This window comes from Podarcis gaigeae, assembly GCF_964106915.1.
Source record: "Podarcis gaigeae genome assembly, chromosome: 17".
NCBI lineage: Eukaryota > Metazoa > Chordata > Lepidosauria > Squamata > Lacertidae > Podarcis > Podarcis gaigeae.
Genome location: NC_139694.1, coordinates 12,274,867 through 12,296,176, shown reverse-complemented (window position 1 = coordinate 12,296,176; position 21,310 = coordinate 12,274,867). Strand labels below are relative to the sequence as shown.

The following is a 21,310-nucleotide window of genomic DNA, read 5'->3' as shown; positions in this document are numbered from 1 at the left end:
TATATGGACAGTAACTCTTATTTGTGGAGGTGGCATTTCACTGAATTTCTTTACAGGGGGTTAGAAATTCCCCCAAGAGTTTCATGTGGTTGGGACTTGCCATCAGTAGTGGCAAGTCCCACAGCTTTTTAAGGGCACAGCTTTTCTTAAGGGGTGGGATGTAGGGGAGAGGGTTGTTTAAAAAAAGAAGAAGAGCCTTTTGGCTTGACTCTGTTGCAAACTCAACCCTATTTTCCCAGAGCTGCTCTTCTCAGTTAAGTTTCCATCGCCTTCTTTCTGTTGCCGCCCTCTGTCTCATTTGCCCACACTCCCATTTAATTCCACTGGCTGCGGCAACTCATGTGGTTTTGTGAATGACATCATGATGTACTTCGGATCTGATGATATCACATATGCTCATCAACAAAATTATGTGGAGTGCCACAGCCAGTAGGATTAAGCAGCCACCTGGGCAAGTGAGGTCGAGGAGAACGGAGGCGGCAACGGAGAAGAAGGGAAATGGCGCCGAGTAGCAGCAACAGCCAGGAAAACAGAAAGGGTGTCGAACAGCACTGAAACCACACAAATATTTGTTAAGGTGAGTAGTTTGCTGTTAATCTGGCTGTTGTGAATGAGCAGGTTCTGAAGTTGCTTGCACAAGCTGCTCCCACATGGTTTTTAGCATTTTGCTTCTCCCACTACAACTCCCAGTCACTACCTGAGGGACCCATGGCTTTGGGGGGAGTGCAGGGGACTTCACTAGGGAGTTGGAGAGCAGAAGAGCCCCTCTGCCTGCATACTCTGGACTGAAATCCAGTATGATTTGGTGATTTAGCCATTGGTGAAGCCTGAGAGATACGTAACTGGAGATTTGATTTCCAACATTTTTAGATGGTATCTGAAGCTGAAATGCACTTCCTTTCTGCCATCTCATTTTGCTGAGTGTGAGAAATGCATAGGGCCAACTTTAACTTGATAAAGCAATATTTCCCCATCACTTTTGTGTCTTCCCTTTCCTTCGTAATGCTTATCCTAACTGATAATACTTTTTTGTTTGTTTGTATTGCATTGTTTTTCTAGGTGGTAAGTTGGGCATTTATTGCTTGGAATGTAAAACATAGCTTGGAATGTATTTAACCAGATTATTTGTTTCCTAACTATAATTTAGTGCTTCATCCTGTAAGCATGTATCAGGATTTATTTATTTTTTAAAACTGTTTATAAAATTTATATACATCGTTTTTCCTTTTTCCTTTTTGAGCCCAAAGTGGTTCACTGTACATGAACACACTCATCAATTGCAGTATATTCCCATGTATAAGGCACCCTCATGTATAAGACGACCCCTAGTTTTTTGAACCCAAAATTAAGGGCGGGAAACCCTAAAATAGAAGCAACATTCTGGACACTCTGCAGCAGCAAGTTGCTGATCTTTCTTTGGGCAACCACCATCCAAGTTTCCAGCATGAGGAGCATGCAGTGCATGGTGGTGCAAAGGCAGTGGCTAGAGCACCACATGCTCCCCCTTGGTGGTGGCTGTTGCTGTGGGGAAGGAGGCTCCTGAATCGGACGCGAGGGAGAGCCTAGGGAAGGCAGCGCCCGCTCTATGCCAGCCCATGCCGTTGAGCAAACCTAGCTGAGGAAAGTGGTGAACGGGCTGGGGGTTTGAGAGGGGAAGAGAGAGAAAAAGGAAAGAAGGGCGACGAAAGGTAGCCAAGGCAGTTCTCGGTGGCGGCTGCTGCTCTCGATCCGGTGGTCAATAATAATAATAATATAATAATAATAAATTATTATTTATACCCCACCCATCTGGCTGGGTTCTAACAAAACACTAAAATACAATAACCTATTAAACATTAAAAGCTTCCCTAAACAGGGCTGCCTTCAGGCAGTTATTTTTCTCTTTGACATCTGGTGGGAGGGTGTTCCACAGGGCAGGTGCCACTACCAAGAAGGCCCTCTGCCTGGTTCCCAGTAACTTGGCTTCTCTCAGTGAGGGAACCGCCAGAAGGCCCTCAGCGCTGGACCTCAGTGTCCGGGCAGAACGATGGAGGTGGAGACACTCCTTCAGGTATACTGGACTGAGGCCGTTTAGGGCTTTAAAGGTCAGCACCAGCACTTTGAATTGTGCGAGAAAACGTCCTGGGAGCCAGTGTAGGTCTTTCAAGACCGGTGTTATATGGTCTGGGCGGCTGCTCCCAGCCACCAGTCTAGTTGCCACATTCTGGATTATTTGTAGTTTCCGGGTCACCTTCAAAGGTAGCCCCACATAGAGCGCATTGCAGTAGTCCAAGCGGGAGATAACTAGAGCATGCACCACTCTGGCAAGACAGTCCACAGGCAGGTAGGGTCTCAGCCTGCGTACCAGGTGGAGCTGGTAGACAGCTGCCCTGGATACAGAACTGACCTGCGCCTCCATGGACACCTGTGAGTCCAGAATGACTCCCAGGCTGCGCACCTGGTCCTTCAGGGGCACAGTTACCCCATTCAGGACCAAAACAGTCCCCCCAAAACAGTACTTCTATCTTGTCAGGATTCAACCTCAATCTGTTAGCCGCCATCCATCCTCCAACCGCCTCCAGGCACTCACAGGACCTTCACCGCCTTCACTGGTTTCGACTCGATGGCCCTTGTGGTCTCTTCCAACTCTATGATTCTATGATTTGAAAGAGAGGTAGAGCTGGGTATCATCCGCATACTGATGAACACCCAGCCGAGTGGGGCTTCAGGAGGCTAGCCAGTCACCAGCGCACAGCCCAGAGAGGGAGGGGAAAGAGGGGGTGGCGGCCCCAGGGAACGCCTCAGCCCACCCAAGCCAAAATCCCAAACATTTGCTCAAATATTTTAAACCTCACTCCCCCCGATGCCCATGTTCTGTGTATAAGATGACCTCCATTTTTTTTACTTCTTTTTTTTAAAACAAAAAAAAAATATGGTGCATAGCGCAAGTGCTTGAATTACACAGGGCTGTATGAGAAGGAGGTCCAGGGTTCCCACTTTCACCAGGTTTTGGATCCAGCTTGGTTAAAGAGGAACCCTGGTTTGCTTTCAAAGTGGCTTAATGTTGCTGTTGATGAAATGGTCTTGATCTCACAGTCCACTGGCTGAAAAAGAGGGCTTTAAAAGAAACCTCATAATCGGCAATTGCAAAGCTTCTTTCCCCTCTTATATATACCATAACTTTCTTTTCAGCTTGTCAATTTCAAGCTCTTGCTCTGGCCGCATGATTCCAGCTTTTGTTTGTGGCAAGACCTTAACGTTCTTGGAATGCAACTCAGTTCCATAAATGTGCTTTGATAGCCATGGTTGAAAAGCCTGTGCAATTGTTAAGATTCATCACCACCATTATCCTAGCAGGATCACTTTCCCACTGATTCCCCTCTTCCCAGTAGGGTTGCCTGTCTATGCTGATTTGTATTTTGCAGCTATGTTCATGCAGACACCCTTACAATGTCTCTTACCCTGGGATTGCTGCTAACAACTTGGTTTTTAACTTAACATGGGGGGGGGGATATCAATTAGAACTTTTAATATGCAACTCATTTTATAGGCTACTGTCCTTTTCTGAGAATTGCATTAATATTTATGTGTCATTTATCTTTCAGAATATTGGCAAAAAGATGTCCTGTCAAGAATTCATTGCCAACCTTCAGGGAATGAATGAAGGCAAAGATTTCCCAAGGGAACTCTTGAAGGTGAGGCACTATATTATCTTTCCGTTGTGGGAATGCAACATTAACTCTAACTCTGCCGTCCGCCTGTGCTAGGGTGATGCTTTCAAAATGATCAAGCTTCTTGTATTTTAATGATTTTTTTTCCGTTAGAGTGAATGGTAATACATTGATAGTGCCCGCTATATGCCAATCACATTTATCTTTGCTATTCTACGGTTATGGACATTTACTTTGACCATTCCTAGTGCAGCTGTTCCCATACTCTGCACTGGGAGAGGGGCTGAAGACATTACACCAGCATGTTGGATTCTGCCACCTTTCTAGAACAGGGATGGACAAGCCTGAGGCTTGAAGGGCCTCCTTTGTTTTTGGTTTTTGCTAGAATCTCAAGCTTCACCGGAGCCAAATGATGGTGCATGGCGGCTTTTGGATATTTAGGACAGTATGCACCTTAAATAATTTTGCACAAGCAATTATTGCTTACTCAATGGGACTTTTCCCCTCTTCCCCTCTCCTTCCTCTGCTTGCACCTTGTGTCATCCTCAAGTCTGCTCCAGGGGGTTGGGGAAACCCCCAGAACAGATTTAGGGGTGCGGGAAGGAGAAGGGGAGAACAATCAGTTGCACTGATGGAATGTTCTCCTTAGTTCTGTGTTGAATTCTCCCTGTAAGGTTGTATCCACTGATAGTCATATTCAGAGTAAGCCCATTGAAAGTAAAGGGTCTGACTAACTTAGGCTTCTTAATTTCAGTGGGTCTACTTGGAAAAGGACTAGCATTGAATACAACCCTTAGCATTTAAGGACCAGAGTTCCTGTGAGCACATGTTTAGAGCAGACATTTGTTTTCAGAATTAGATCTGACCTGACAGTCGTTTCTCAGACATATGTGTGCACACACACGTAGTTTTCCTGCAAACGTTTTCTTGGTTCAGTAACCTAATGAGGACCATTTTCATGGTTGCTGCTGTTTAAACCATTGGGAGACGAAACCTCACTTGCCGATCTACTAAAAACTACTCCCATGGTCTACCAATAGATCACAATCTGCCTATCCCTGCAATATGGTACTTGGAGCAGGAAAATGTGACGCACCATTGATGTGTCACGGCTGCCAGTGCTTACCCAGCAGTATTGTACAGAGGGGGGGGGGGAGTTATAGATGAACCAACGTTCTTGGATGCAGCGTGGGTTATGGGTGCAGCAGTATCCCAGAAGCATCACCATTGTCCAGAAAGCACAATCCCACCCCTGAACCCTGACTCACTGAACAAAGAGGAGGCCAGGATGTCAGCAGGCAGTGCTAATAAACTATCTCACAGTTGGAAACAGAATACCTGTCCTTAGTTTTGGGAGCTGATTGAGACAATGTATGCCCCTCCTTTCTAGTGTAAGAGTGAACAGTGCACCTCCAGTTTTAACATGTGGCTTGAGTATCAAAACTTTGGCAAACATTGCCTTAATATTAAAAAGGTAAAGGGACCCCTGACCATTAGGTCCAGTCGTGACCGACTCTGGGGTTGCGGCGCTCATCTCGCTTTATTGGCCGAGGGAGCCGGCGTACAGCTTCCGGGTCATGTGGCCAGCATGACTAAGCCGCTTCTGGCGAGCCAGAGCAGTGCACGGAAACGCTGTTTACCTTCCTGCCGGAGCGGTACCTATTTATCTACTTGCACTTTGATGTGCTTTTGAACTGCTAGGTTAGCAGGAGCAGGGACCGGGCAATGGGAGCTCACCCCATCACTGGGATTCAAACCGCTGACCTTCTGATCGACAAGTCCTAGGCTCTGTGGTTTAACAGAGCAACGGAAGCTCACCCTGTTGCGGGGATTCGAACCGCCGACCTTCTGATTGGCAAGTCCTAGGCTCTATGGTTTAACCCACAGCGCCACCTTAATATTAGTCCATGCTTAAGTCTTCCGAGGATCATGGATGTGGTGTGTGTGTTTACAGGTAAATTAGTTTAGAGGTGTCAGTGAAATTGTTTCTGGCCCAGTTGTGCTTGCAGGCATCTTAGCATGCCTTAGACTTCCATGTGCTTGTTGATCAATAAGATCAGAGCAGAAGAAACTGGATTCCTCTCCAGGCTTCTTGATCAGGGCTGTTTTTATGCAGCATTGGAACCTGCACGGCACCAGAGGCTCGATGTAGCAAGGACAATGCACAACAGGGGCCATTTGTTCATATACGACTCCCAATCCAACAAGGTATATGGAGGCAGATCTTGCTTCAGCACTTGAATTGTCCAAACTGGATTGAGACTAGCAAGTGCCTTGTGTAATAAGCGAAAGCAGAGAAAGCCAGAGAGGCTTTTTATTAGAAAGCTAAGGCTGCCTGCGGAGTATTTATGGTAACAGGTTTTTTTCTAGGTAGCTTTGGAAAGAAGGTGCCTTTGGGCTTTTACATTTGAATGGAAGATATAATTTGAGATCGGGACATTCTGTATGGTACACATTACTGCTTTTCTCCCCTTGCGTGCCGAGTTGTATATGTGTTCACTCAATTTGTTCCAGCAGACGAATCTGAATAGTTGGTGAAGCCTGAGTTTGAGGTGCTGAACATTCCCCATTGTCGGCACTAATAGGAATGTTTCTCTTTCTTTTGTCCGATTTGCTTGTGCAGGAATTACTGGCTGCTACTGCATTTGGTTTGCAATGGAAGAATTTTTTTTTTAATGATGTTTTGGTGCACAAAGAAGTGTGGCTTGAAGTCTTGTAACACCAGCAAAGGAAGACTTATGTTGATTTTTTGGTCTTTCCTTTTGTTGTGATCCTGAATGAAACATATTGATACTTGGAATAGAAACGTTCTGTATGTCCCCTGCACTGCAGTTGGAATCTGGAGGGTAAACTGGCCTAGAATATGCTCTAGGGAGGGTTAGGAATAGCAAATCATTTCTATCTGTGAAGCAATGCACATCTGGGCCTGAGCGGAATTGGGATGGGAGAATTACGGAAAGTTTCAGGTAAGCTGTTATAAGTTCCATGGAGGGTGGGTGAGAAATGAGTGCAATAAACAAGCCTGGTCCAACTTTACTCAGTGCTGGATTTCTCTGCAGTAGAAGTGGCCAACTTGGTGCTCTCCCGATATTGAGGGCTACAGCTCCAATCCGCTCCAGCCAGTGTAGCAAGCGGTCAGGGATGATGGGGAGTTGTAGTCCACAACATCTGGAGGGCTTTCCTGTGGCTTTCCGATTTTTCCCACTTTGAGGGAGGCCTCTCCCCTTGAAGAATCTACCTGCATGCTGCAAATAGGTTTGTGGGGCATATTCTAGGGAGAATACAGTGGTACCTCAGGTTACATATGCTTCAGGTTACATACGCTTCAGGTTACACACTCCACTAAGCCAGAAATAGTGCTTCAGGTTAAGAACTTTGCTTCAGAATAAGAACAGAAAATGGGCTCTGAAAGCGCTGCGGCAGCAGGAGGCCCCATTAGCTAAAGTGGTGCTTCAGGTTAAGAACAGTTTCAGGTTAAGTACGGACCTCCGGAACGAATTAAGTACTTAACCCGAGGTACCACTGTACTCATCTTGCCCAGAGTACTGTGTGTGGGGGGTGTCTCAGTGTTTGCCCACATGAACTGAAGATCACACTGTAGAATACAGTCTGCACTCTCCTGCATTGAAGGGGGTTCGATTTGGTGACCATTGGAGTCCATTCCAACTCTGCAATTCTATGATACACTTTTAATAAATAAATTAAAAGTGAAACTGGTTCTTTTATTTAGGCTGGTACCCTTAGGTGGAAGAATATCAGCTCTTAAGCCTCAGCAACCCAAAATAATTTCCAGCCAATATGTTTTGGGGCAGAAAGGCCTAGCTCTGATGAAGCTTGCTCATCTGGTCTCCCCACACCCCTCCCTGGTTCCCTAGATTGGAGCTGCTGTCTCTTGCTTGGCTTCTGTTTTAGACAAGTATGTAGGAATTATTCAAGCATGTGTTTTTAAAGATACTGGCTCTGGCTGTTTGTGACTGAGAAAGCTTCAGCCAATGTTGACAAATCAGCTTATTTATAATGCTGTCTTGGAGAGGTGCAGCGGAATGGCCCCCGACTCTAATTACAGGCTCTTATTGACTGGATCGATCTCTAGCGCCGTATTTAAGCAGCCCACTTAGTGTAATAAAGGCAGCTTCCTCTTCATCCCTCTCTCCCAGATGTATATCTTTCTGCGAGCAGATTGTACTTTTTATGACCATATTCCAGACATAGTCCTCCCAGCTGCTCTAAATGAATTGGCCAATATCCCCCAGTTCCTTCAGCTGGAATGAAGATTAAAGACCTGTCTAGGCTAAACGTGTGGCGAGGATGTTGCATTCCATCAGATCTCTGGCTGGTGTAGCTCAGTTCTAAAAAACCCGACGACGGTTGCCTTAATTTGTGCCTTGCATATCTTCTGAAATGAGAAGAGAAAGGAGGTTGTTGAAATTGTGTGGTTTCTTCTTCCAACAAGCCTTGAACTTCCTTTGCTCCTTCTTAGGTAAAGGTAAAGGGACCCCTGACCATTAGGTCCAGTCGCAGAGCTCTCTGGGGTTGTGGCACTCATCTCGCTTTATTGGCCGAGGGAGCCGGCGTACAGCTTCCAGGTCATGTGGCCAGCATGACTAAGCCGCTTCTGGCGAACCAGAGCAGCGCACAGAAACGGCATTTACCTTCCCGCCGGAGCGGTACCTATTTATCTACTTGCACTTTGACATGCTTTTGAACTGCTAGGTGGGCAGGAGCAGGGACCGAGCAATGGGAGATCACCCCATCACGGGTATTCGTATCTCTGACCTTCTGATCGGCAAGCCCTAGGCTCTGTGGTTTAACACCACCCTTGCTCCTTCTTTCATTTGGTCAAATAAACTCAAGTCTCTTGTGAAGGGCGGCTTATTTGTATGTTATATAAAGGGATTAAATGGTTCCTCTGGTAAGAGTTTTCAGGTGTGGGCATGCACCACCAGGGGAGATTTGATTTAAATCAAATTGATTCACGATTTAAATCACAATTTAAATGACTAGTCAGTAAGACTTGATTTAAATCATTTTCCTACATTTTTCTACATTGTTGCTGATATAATCTTAATATTTACAACCAGATGAAGTTTTCATTTTTGGAATAATAAATTTTCAGAGTAGTTTTTACAGTCATTTCAAAAATTACTGATTTGGTTGTACTATTAGAAATACATAGACAGATTTTGAAGTCATTTTGAAATCATTGCGAGGTTTAATAAGTTAACTGTTTATATTTGAAACAAAAAAAATTCCTTCCAGTAGCACCTTAAAGACCAACTAAGTCAGTTCTTGGTATGAGCTTTCGTGTGCATGCACACTTCTGCTACTGGAAGGATTTTGTTTTGTTTTGACTATGGCAGACCAACACGGCTACCTATCTGTAACTGTTTATATTTGGACAACTTTTTTGCTGTACTTTATTGGAAGGAGAAAAAGAATCATTTCCTTAATAACAATTTAAACAACTTATTTAACTAAAACAATAACATTATAGCACATGTATCCATGTTTGTTAACTGATGTGGGTTAAACAATAAAAAAAAACTTAGACTGAGTTTTAGCACACATGAAAAACTTAAAACAAATCCTTATTTCCTTTGAATAGCCTTTTTGGACTATAATATAACTTAAATAGAAAACTATATTTAGAAAGATTTTTCCTCCAAAAGCATTTTATTTTAAAAATCCGATTTAAATTTTAAAAATCCAATTTAAATTTAAAAAATCTGTTTTTTTAAATATATATCATTTTTTAAATCATTGATTTTTATCCACCCTGTGCACCACACATAGAACAAAACCAGCTCTTTTCTAATCTCTTGCATGGGAATGGCTGCAGTGTAGCTAAGGGCCATGGGGGAAGGGGAACCCCCACTGCTGCTCCTGCGGGGGGGGGGGGGGGAGGCGCTGGCAGAGGGAGAAGCTGGTGTCTGGGGTTTCTCACATTACATTGTGACTGGGGAAGGAGCAACAGTGCAAGAATGTGGCCAGAACTGCCACCTTGCAACCACTTTTATCTGGAACTGTGAAGCATCTTTCTGATGCTACAAACAGAAAACTTTATAGTCATGTTTGGTCAAGAGTATTAATCTCTAGGGTAGGCATCCCCAACCTGTTGCCCTCCAGATGTTTTGGCCTACAACTCCCATGATCCCTAGCTAACAGGACCAGTGGTCAGGGATGATGGGAACTTTAGTCCTGAAACATCTGGAGGGCTGAAGGTTGCGGATGCCTGCTCTAGGTGCTGTCTGTTTTGGAGGTATGGTTTCTGGCAGTTTTGGAGAAGTTTATGGCTAAAGTGTGATTATTTAGGGAGCAATTTAAAAGAGACAAATTTTACAGCATTCAGTTTGACCGTTGCTTATATAGCAGAATCAGAAGATCTCAACAGAACACTAGTGCAATACACATTTATATGAAACCAATAACATAAACTAGACCTTCTTTTCAGAGTCTAGATACACAGTGACTTATCATAGAATTGTAGCATTGGAAGGGACCCCAAGGCTCATCTAGTCCAACCCTTTGCAATGCAGGAATTTCAACTAAAACATCCATGACAGATAACCATCCAACCTCTGCTTATGAAGGAAAGTCCGTAACCTCCCAAGGGAGACTGTTCCACTGTCAAACCACTCTTACTTACGATGTAGTATACATGTCTGTGAAGCAGCAGACAGATAAGAATCTCATTTTTTATTTTTTATTTGATTCATATATGTATTATGAAAAGAAGTGCTGGGAAAAATTCTAGTTGTTTGCAATTATATCTGTCTTGTTAAATTCAATTGAGTTCCTATTGAACAAGAGAAAAGAAAGCCCCATTTGGGATCTGATGCATAAAGATGTAGAAAGAAAGTTACATGTTGCAGGGAGTTAACACAGTGCAGAGTAAGCCCATGGAACTTGCTGCCACAAGGTGTGGTGATGGTCACCAATTTAGAAGGCTTTAAAAAGGATTAGACCAGGGGTCAGCACACTTTTTCAGCGGGGGCCGGTTCACTGTCCCTCAGACCTTTGGGGGGGGGGAGCGGAACTGGACTATATTTTGAAGAAAAAAAGAACGAATTCCTATGTCCCACAAATAACCCAGAGATGCATTTTAAATAAAAGGACACATTCTACTCATGTAAAAACACGCTGATTCCTGGACCGTCCACAGGACGGATTTAGAAGGCGATGTTACGAAAGGCGATTCCGACAGGCGATTGGGCCGGATCCGGCCCCTGGACCTTAGTTTGCCAGTGTGGTGTAGTGGTTAAGAGTGGTGGACTCGTAATTTGGTGAACTGGGTTCGCTTCCCCACTCCTCCACATGAAGCTGCTGAGTGACCTTGGGCTAGTCACACTTCTCTGAAGTCTCTCAGCCCCACTCACCTCACAGTGTTTGTTGTGGGGGAGGAAGGGAAAGGAGATTGTTAGCCTCTTTGAGACTCATTAGGGTAGTGATAAAGCGGAGTATCAAATCCAAACAGCAACTCCTCCTCCTCCTCCTCTTCTTCTTCTCATGGATTAGACTACATAATGTAGGATAAAGCTATAAGTCCTGATGGTTATATGCTAACCCAAAGATCAGAGGCAGCATTCTCTGAAATACCAGTTGCTGGTGGGGTGGGAGGCAGAAGGGGGGGGGGGGCTAGCCTGCTTGTGGTGTTCCAGAGGGGCAACTGCTTGGCCCCCGTGAGAAACAGGATGCTGGACTGGAGAAGCTTTTGGGATGCTCTTGAAACATGTCTGCAGCTGCCAATGCTGCCAATGGAAAATAGATGTGGCAGTCTGCCCTTCCTCAAGGGCATTTTTCATACAACTTAAGAGGCATGGGTATGTGAAACATCACTTTCTAAATTAAATATGGGAGGTGGCTTAGAGGGAACTCCTGAATACCTACAGCCTCCTTTCCCCCAGAGCCTCCCAATGTTTCCTATTGGATTTGCTTGGTATCTTTGGGCCCACCAGATGGCACTAGGCCACCGTGGTAGCAGCACACCATTTGTGTTGGACTATCTTATCTCCTGTGGGACTAGAGACGCCCACTGCCTGTAATTAATAATAAAACAGGAAACGTGGAATAGATTTTATCTCTGAGTCATAGCTCTCCCTCTTTCTCTAGCTCTAGTCCCATTTTGGAGGTTTCTGCTTCAGCAGTAGCTGCATCTGAAGGAATGGTGTAGTCTCTTAATAACCTTTCTGAAGGTTTAGTAATAGATGGTGGGGGTCAATTCTACTTTTCTAGAAGAAGAGCTCACCACGAACTTCTCCCTTGTTCTCTTAGAATGCCAGTGGCGTCCACCAGAGAGGTGGATGAGATGAGCTCCTGTGAACTCTGGCTGAAAAAAAGCTCTGGTGGTAATCATAAGAAGCTATAAAACTATAGAGTTGTTTTTTTTAAAAAAAATTAACCCTATGAGTTAAACTTGGCTCCAATAGTTCACTGTACAGCTCTGACCACTTGGCCACCTTGTTCCTCCCTCTCCCCATCCCAGTAAGCATCAGTGAGGCTATTGCTGTGGCTTCCCCTCAACTGGGCTTCTTCTGTAACCCAAGGGCAACTATCAGAGCTGATGTTTCTGGCAGAGAGGAGAGAAGCAGAACCCTGTAGCCAGTGTGGTGTAGTGGTTAAGAGCGGTGGACTTGTAATCTGGTGAACCGGGTTCTCTTCCCCGCTCCTCCAAATGCAGCTGCTGGGTGACCTTGGGCTAGTCACACTTCTCTGAAGCCTCTCAGCCTCACTCACCTCACAGAGTGTTTGTTATGGGGGAGGAGGGAAAAGGAGACTGTTGGCCGCTTTGAGACTCTTTAAGGGGAGTGAAAGGCGGGATATCAAGTCCAAACTCTTCTTCTTCCTCTTCTTCTTCTCCCTTTCTGGCCTTTGGAAGGGGAACCAGGGAAGTCTTCCATCTGCTGTAATGTTCTCTGAGGTGTGTGTATGTCTAGTCAGCTGATGGGTGAATCCAGAGTGTGTTTCTTTGCTCTATAGTTCCAGGAGTAAAGGGTACCCTGTTTGGATCTGCCCAGTATCTGAATGAGAGAGTGCCTGGAAGTGTCACTTACTCTCCTGGAAGCTTCTTGTGATGGACAGGATATAAATATATCAAAACCAGCCCAATGCCTTGTAGTTTCAGACTTACCAGGCATAAACTGAACCTGATGGCTCCTTGGCTGTATTTTTTTGTTTTTTGTTTAAAGGCCACCATATCTGGTAATCAGAGATTCCTGGTTTATTTATTACTGTGTCATTTCATAAATATGTATCATCTTCCTTTTCTGAATAGAAATATTTTATTCAAAATAGTGAGCAAAAATATAAGAAAAGCACAGTGGCATAATAAAATAACATTATAATAGCAGGAGGGATGATAAGGCAGTTAAAGGAGAACAAAATACAGTCATACCTTGGGTTGAATGTGCTTCGGGTTGAGCGCATTCAAGTTGCGCTCCACAGCAACCCGGAAGTAACAGAGTGCATTACTTCCGGGTTTCACCGCATGCGCAGACGCTCAAAATGACATCACGCGCATGCACAGAAGTAGCGGAAAGCGATGCGGACGTGCGCAGACGTGCCATCGCTAGTTATGTTTGCTTCTGGATGCGAACGGGGCTCCGGAACGGATCCTGTTCATATTCAGAGGTACCACTGTAATAGACCACCTTCCTGAAAGTAGGAGACAGTCAATTCTCAACAGAGAGAGGATCCCACAGCAAAAGTGATGTATACCTATCTCTGGTATACATCAGCCATCTTCCTGGTGGTGATGGGCAAGAGAGCAGAGTCATCATAAAACATGGGCAGGTTCATATGGGCCTTAAGGTGACATTCTTCTAGTCTGATTTTGGTGCTTCAAAGACTAGTACTAGCCCTTGGGGCCCAGTTGAGGTTGCATTAGTATCATTTTTAAATTGGACACAACAAGCCGAGGTGGAGTGGGGGCAAATAAAATTGGAGAAGTGCAGTAGTGGTGGATTTTGAGCTTTTCCTCCTGCACAGCAGTCCTGACAAGAATTGCCTCTAGCTGTTATTCGACTTTCAAAGGTTGCTTCCATTGGCACCAATAGGAGCTCCCTTCTCAGGCCAAACATCAGAGTGTATTGGAGTGAAGGTGCAAAGATTTGATGGTTGCCAAAGCATACATCTGTTTGCTTAAAAAAACAAGGTGTGTGTGTGTGTGTTTGTGTCTTGGTGAATCGTTAATATTGCTTGTAGGTGTTTTGAGGTGTTAAAAAAAGAAAGAAAGATGCAGCAGCGAACATTTGTCAAAGGCCCTGCTTGCTTCCTGGCTGTCATATTCGCTTCTGTTCTCAACTTGGGTTTTGTTATCTACTGCAGTATTTTCATATTATTGTGACTTCAGAGTTTTGATTGATATTTGTTTATTTTACTTTGGATTGTTTTTAGCCCTCTGGTGGGCCATCTTGAGCGCCTCATTGAAAAGCAGGAAAGAACGGGTTTGAACAGTAAACAATGTGTTTTTGTGTTTTGGTAATCTAATCTTGAACATATCTAGCAGTACCCCTTTATCAAAATCTTAAATGATGCCCCTGCTGTTGCTTCTTCTGCTCGAGACCACTCTAGCCTCTTTGCCTGATTTTTGTCTGCTCAAAATTAGCTGTTGTTAGAACAGTAGAGTCTTCAGAGGTTTTCGTGATGAGTACAGCTAGTACTTCAGGAAGTTACCCCAAGCCATATGCCACCAGCGGCATATGCCTTGCAAATGTAACGCACATACGGTTGTGGCAAAAACCCCACAGCTTATAATATGTGTAGGTAGTTCTGAAAGCACTGCGTTCACACGGCATTTAAAAAAAATACACAGCACCACCACCTAAAATCCAAGGAGATCTGGCTTCATATGTCTGCAGTTCCACCAAGTTTTTTAGATTTGATATGTAAGTGTAGGTGGGTTTAAGATGGACAGCTGTGTGCAGAATAAGCAGCCAGATCAAAAATAATTGAAATATATGCTTAATATGCATGTAATGAAAATGAGTGAACACAGATGTGGCTGTCACAAACAGGTGCATTTGTGCATTTTCTCAGAATAGTTTCCAATGTTTAATCACAGCATATTCATAAATAGGAGCATGCAAAGAAACTTTGCATCAAAGCATTGTATGTGTGTGTGAGAGAGAGCGAGAGCGAGAGAGCGAGCGAGAGTTGTATGCTGTATCCATACATGGTATGCAAACCTGTTTTTTCTTGTTATCTTTTTGCTTTGGAAAACACCAGATACCAGAACAGGATTGAGAATTCAAGGATGGAGATTTTACCTGGTATTGGAAATGGAGGGAGAGAGAGAGAGAGAGAGAGAGAGAGAGAGAAAGAAAGAAAGAAAGAAAGAAAGAAAGAAAGAAAGAAAGGACTTGTGAGTGAAATGGAAATGTATGTGCCTAAATGAAGCTGTATACTGTAGTTGGGTGTGAGTAGAATAAACAGGCATGTTGATGATAGTGGATGCAATGTACAGTAGGTGTAGAGTGGGAAAGAGCCAAATGAGAGAGAGATATTACAGTCTAATCTATGTGACTATGCATAAGAGACAGAGCAAGTGCAAGACAGATTCTCTGCAATGTATATGCATATGTATGTACTGGTGCAGATATGATTTCAGAGTTTAGTTACGTGAAAGCTGGCTCTTTCCTTATTGAGAGTAGATAGGAGGATCTTATGATCTCACACACCACAAGCTTTATCCATGGTTTAAAATCCCACTCACAGTTAAAGGGAGATGTCGGTGATTAAGGAATACCAGGCCTCTCACTTAGCCAAGATTCTGACCTAGCGCTGGATTGTAAACCCTACTTAACTTGGTTAATCTAACTGCACCCACTGTGCAGGGGTGGCTGAAAAAAAGCAACCTGAGTAGCAGCTGGTGTCACGAACCGGTAGTCTACCTGGTCTGTCTTTTCACTGCTTCTGTCCTCCACTTCAGCTGTTTGTGTGCTTTGCTGTGTTCCAAGACTGGTTAGTGGCCTTGGCACATGCAGGAGACAACAGTTTCCAGACACAGTGGCTGTATCTCTGCCTGGAGTGGTACAGCTTGTGAGAGCAGAAATAAAATGCAGCCAGCTAGAACGTGCTGTTGCAGCCAGATTTTATTGTTGTGTCTCCTCTCTGTGTCTTCACACTCATCACTTATTGAACTCGGGGACAAAAAGTACCCAGACTTTTAAGTGGCAAAATACACATATGGCTCAGTCACTTGTAAATGGCGTGTACACATTTAAATGGCCATGTCTCCCTACTATGTACATGGGTTTGGGGTCTCTATCCTTTTCCAGTTGTTGCTTCCAAGCATTTAATGAGGACTCTTCCTTCATTGTCCGCTTGATTAAATCTTTTAAAAAAAATAAATGACCAGGTTTATAACCAATTTTACTTGGCAGGTGCTGTTTTATTGATCTGTGTTGACATCCAATTGTTTTCTCTTTATACTGTTTCTGTTATTTATCATATTTCATACTGTTTTGCCAGTGTTGGCTATTTGGTTGTCCTTTACAACCAAATTGTTGCTTTTTTTTTTTTAAAAAAAAGATATTTTGTGGCAGTGACCATCTTTCAGCATGATAGATATACCCAGTGGTCCAAAATTGAGCGAGGAAAATGGGACAATCATCCCCCAAGGATACCCCAAACAGGATATTGCTTCAGCTTCTTATTTACTGTATTTTTCACTCTATAGGACGCACTTGCTCTATAGGAGCAAGACTCTCCTGGCTTCAGCGAAAGGACCCCGAAGCCTTTGGAGCGCAGCGGGAACTCACGCTACGCTCCAAAGGCTTTGGGATTAGCTGCGCAGATGAAGGCACCCCACTGCCCTGCGGAGGCTTCACAGGCTGTCCCAGAAGCCAGAACAGCGAGACGGAGCACTGCGCAGCTCTCCGTCTCGCTGTTCTAGCTTCGGGGTTAGCGGCGCAAAGCCTCCGCAGGGCAGTGGGGTGCCTTCATCCCGCTGCCCTCCGGAGGCTTCGCGGGCTGTGGAGGTTTTGCGCAAAGCTAGACCAGCTATCCCAGCGGCTATCCTAGAAGCCAGAACAGCAAGAAGCTATCCCAGAAACCAGATCCCTCTTGCTGTTCTGGCTTCTGGGATTCAGAATTTCCCCCCCTTGTTCCCTCCCCCCCAAACTAGGTTCGTCCTATCTTCTGGTGCATCCTATAGAGCGAAAAATATGGTAAACCTGCCTACTTCACATTATCTCACCCTCAAAGGGCCCTTAAAAATGATTTGCACGTGGTCCACGTTTCCATGAGCAGCTTCCATATGGTTCAGATAACATTTAAATAACAGAGCCATGTGTGAGAGTGACAGTCATGTGGGTCTTGATCATGGACTCATCACCTCTCCAGGAGGGAGAGCTGGGAAGACCCGGGTGGTCCATTCTCTCTTGTTTGGCTGAGTCATTTAAATGTCATTGAAACCATACTGGAGCTGCTTCCATGCAGCTCCCTGGCATTGTTTCAAAGGGTCCTTAAACGGTAAAGTGTTGGGGTTGGTAGGCATCTCTATATGCATTCATAGCAAGCAGCAATAGATTGAAAGGGAATTTAGACTGCATTTCCACCATTTTCGTAAAGATGGTTCTGCTATATTCTCTCCCCGCCCCACTGCCCAATGATCTTTGCTTTAAGGCTCTTGCCCACCCTCCAACGCTGTTTGGGTTAAATCAGAGAGATTCAAACTTTTCCATTGCACTTTAGATATTCCTAGAAAAAGAAAGAAACATCACACATTTATTGGCTTGATATGGCCTTTACAAATGTTGATTTTCAATGGAATACAGCCATAGGTAAAGGTAAAGGGACCCCTGACCATTAGGTCCAGTCGTGACCGACTCTGGGGTTGTGGTGCTCATCTCACTTTATTGGCTGAGGGAGCCGGCGTACAGCTTCCGGGTCATGTGGCCAGCATGACTAAGCCGCTTCTGGCAAACCAGAGCAGTGCACGGAAACGCTGTTTACCTTCCCGCTGGAGCGGTACCTATTTATCTACTTGCACTTTGATGTGCTTTTGAACTGCAAGGTTGGCAGGAGCAGGGACCGAACAACGGGAACTCACCCCATTGCGGGGATTCGAACTGCCGACCTTCTGATCGGCAAGTCCTAGGCTTGATGGTTTAATCCACAGCGCCACCCGCGTCCCACAGGGGATATAATTTAACTATATATCATTGCTTAAATCATATAGAATTTTACTCTCTTTTTTAAAAACAAGCTGATATTACTTAAATGATAAATTGCTCTTTCCTTGTGACTTTTTTTCAGTTGTGTAGGATAATAAGTAGGATAATAAGTAAACCGCACACATTCCACAATATTTCTGTTTGCCTTTATTCCTGTGTATATGTGAAGTAACACTGAGCAAGACAACCTCTTGTAGATAACATGTTCAGAAATTTTTAGAAGCAAGCGTTGGTAGACTGAGGTGGTTTTTTTCCTATTAGATGGTTTGTTAATTTTGGTTAGTAGTAATAAATATTTATGATTTTGAGAACTGTGCAAATTTCAGGCCCCAGACAGCTAGGGGGCATAAAAAGTCACCCGGATAAGCTCAGAAGAAGAACAATTTTATTGGGATTCCACAAATCTCTGATTTGAAACTACGTCTTTCTAATATTTGACCTAAAGGCCAACCTATAAACATATTTCTTTTTCTTATTAATGGTTATGCACTGGAAGAACTCATCATTTTCTATTTTGTTATACAGTATTTCCACCCCTTTAGCTCTTTGTATTCCTGTTGCCTATTGTAGGTTTCTGCCTCGAATATACTTACTGTCTGGTATTAATTGTATTACGGCATATACCAGTGAGCATATCAGAGAAAGCTATATTTAAAATGCCCCATGTGAACAGAAACTGACTTGTTTCAGATGTGCCAAAACAGTTAAAAAAAACTTTTACTGGCCTGAACGGGAAACAAACCGGAAAAAGAGGTGAACATGATCTAGAATTGCACTAGAAAATTTAATGATATGACTCCCTGTGGTTCACAACTCTTCCTCCAAATCTCTCTAGTCTTGAAATCCACAGACATAGATTTTGTGATAAAAAATGGACAGAAGAAATAGTGCATTGGGATCATATAGTTGGTTTTAAAAATCAACTCATTACTGGGAGAAAAGTCCTTTTCCAGTTCATTGTTAAGTCTAGAGAAGCACTGAGATAATAGGAAATGTCAGTTACCAAATGTTTCTATGGTTCCCACTGACTCTGAAATGCCCTTAAGAAGACATATATGTACTCTCTACTGCTGAAACCTGTTAACTGCTTAGCACAGCTCCTGGATGAGATAACTGCCAAGTGCGAGACTGCATTGTGCCATACTGTCCATCTTAAATTCCTTCCTTCCTTCCTTCCTTCCTTCCTTCCTTCCTTCCTTCCTTCCTTCCTTCCCCTCTCCATTTTCCAAAGAACAACTGTTGTATCAAGTTAGGGCCAAATATATTTAAAACAAGCTTGGAAAGGAGAAAACTGCAGCAATCCCTAAATGTGTCCTAGTTTAATAAAGAATTATGGCAGAAAAAAAGAAATGCAAATTTTGCATACAAAATGTTGCTGTTTTGGTTTTGTGTTTGTGCTGGAAATAGCAAGGAGTTTACTAGCTAAACATTTTAGGTCAGGCTTTCTGCTGAATTTTATCTTTGAAGCAGGGTCCCCCCCCCCCCCGTACAATAAAAGCTATTTGTTCCTGAATTCTTAATTTTTCCCAACTGGTCTGCTTCCTTGCTCAGTCTTCTTGTTACTTGCCCTCCCCATCTTCCCCTTTTGGAAGCTGCAGAGAGGCATTTATATCATTTTGCTGTCATTCTTTTGCACTTTAATTAAAGATCTGTTTATCGGACTCTTGATTTTTCTGTCTGTCAGGGGTCCTACCCGCCCTGTCCCTGCAAAATAAGCCTTTGATTAAAGTGAATTAGTGACATTGTGTGTGATCCAGACCATTCATTTCAGATGGCTAAAGGCAAAAGGGAACAAATGTCCATTCACTTGCTTTACATAATGCAAAGTCATCCTGGGTTTGACTGCAGTGTACGTAAGAGGCTTAGAAAGCAGAAAGCTGGTTGTTGAGTGGAGCTAGCTGTAAAGACCACATTGCACTTGTCATTTAAGCACTTGCTTTCATTACCAGTTAGTTTTGGGGTCCAATTCAGAGCAAAGTCCCCAATTTTTAAGGCTGAAAAAAAAAGGGTTATCTGAAGGAATGCCTTTCCCCATCCCCTGTGAACCTCAATATAATTTGGAGAGTCTCTTCTGGTGTCCACAAAGTGTGGCTGGCGAGATCTATGGTTGAAAGCCCGCTCAGAGAAGTATTTTTAATGTAGGCAAACTCACCAAGCTGACTCCTTCTCAGCCTTATTTAGCTGGGCCTTTGATGTGTGGAATTGGATGCTAGATCAGGTTGTTAATCTTGGTATACAACTGGCATCTATTTTAATGGTTTCTGCTGGAGCTTTTAATGACTGTTATTGTTGTGACTGATTTTTATTGGTTTTGCTCATGCTGCTTGATTTGTATTTGCATTTTTAATTATGAGCCTGTGTGAGAGCTGTGCCAGCGAAGAGGAATATTGTCTGAAAATGAGAAAATAAATGTTGAATGCTGCATGTTGTGTATCATCCTAAGTTTTGCCACTTGACTATGGCCTAGTTCTTGCAAACAGCAAATGAGGACGTATATCTGTATCCTAGCTGCACCACTTTAGATGGAAAGTGCAGTTCCCATGACTGAATCATTCACATAACACCTGGCCCATATCCTTGCACATCAAAAACTATATGACTGTCTGATTGACATCATAGTTCTCTGTGTGAGGAGACATTTGTATTTGTGAAAAGGATTCAGTTATGTGGGTCTTCTGTAATCATAGATTTGCAATTTCATCCGCTCTGCATGAGAAACAGACTCCTGGTTTTGTAAGGGCAGAGGAGATAGACATTGCTGTTTAAAACTATGGATATTGCTGAAGGGTAATGGTCTAGTTCAACCTTCCCTAACCTAGTGCCCTCCGAGCACAATTCAAAGTGTTGGTGCTGACCCTTAAAGCCCTACACGGCCTCGGCCCAGTATACCTGAAGAAGTGTCTCTACCCCCATCGTTCAGCCCGGACACTGAGGTCCAGTACTGAGGGCCTTCTGGCAGTTCCCTCCCTGTGAGAAGTGAGGTTACAGGGAACCAGGCAGAGACCTTCTCGGTAGTGGTGCCTGCCCTGTGGAACGCCCTCCCTTATGCACTGTGTACTTTATCTGTCCTGAATATTTCAACATTCAGCCCACAAATTCTGTTGTTACTGGAGACAGAAAAAAGCTCTTCTCTCCATCCACTCTCTCCATGCCGTTAATAATTTTACAGACTTCTATCATGTCACCTTTCACTCAACTTTAAACTAAAAAGTCCCAAATGCTGCAATCTTTTCTCACAAGGGAGTTTGCTCCATCCCTGTTGATTATTTTTGTTGCTCTTTTGGGGGCCTTTTCCAAGTCTACAATAGCTTTTTGTCCTGAACATGTGCAGAATGTTTCTGTTATTTTTTTTATTACCCCTTTGTCACCACAGCCAGCACCTTCCACTCCCCATTAAGAGAAATGATTTCCAAAGTAATTCTCCTTTAATTAAAAACGCCCGTGCCCTAACCCTGAGAGAGGCAGAGATAAAATCTTTGTTACCTC

At 43.8% G+C, this 21,310-nt stretch overlaps 1 protein-coding gene across 6 annotated transcripts in view; it reads left to right on the top strand.

The window, feature by feature from the left end:
- PSD3 (pleckstrin and Sec7 domain containing 3) overlaps nt 1-21,310 on the top strand; it is a 157,201-nt gene that overhangs the window by 65,142 nt on the left and 70,749 nt on the right. For all 6 annotated transcript variants that reach the window (XM_083718576.1, XM_083718577.1, XM_083718579.1 and 3 more), the window contains one exon: nt 3,585-3,674. In XM_083718576.1, coding sequence (XP_083574702.1) covers nt 3,585-3,674 — 90 coding nt within the window. The remainder of the gene's footprint in view (nt 1-3,584; nt 3,675-21,310) is intronic.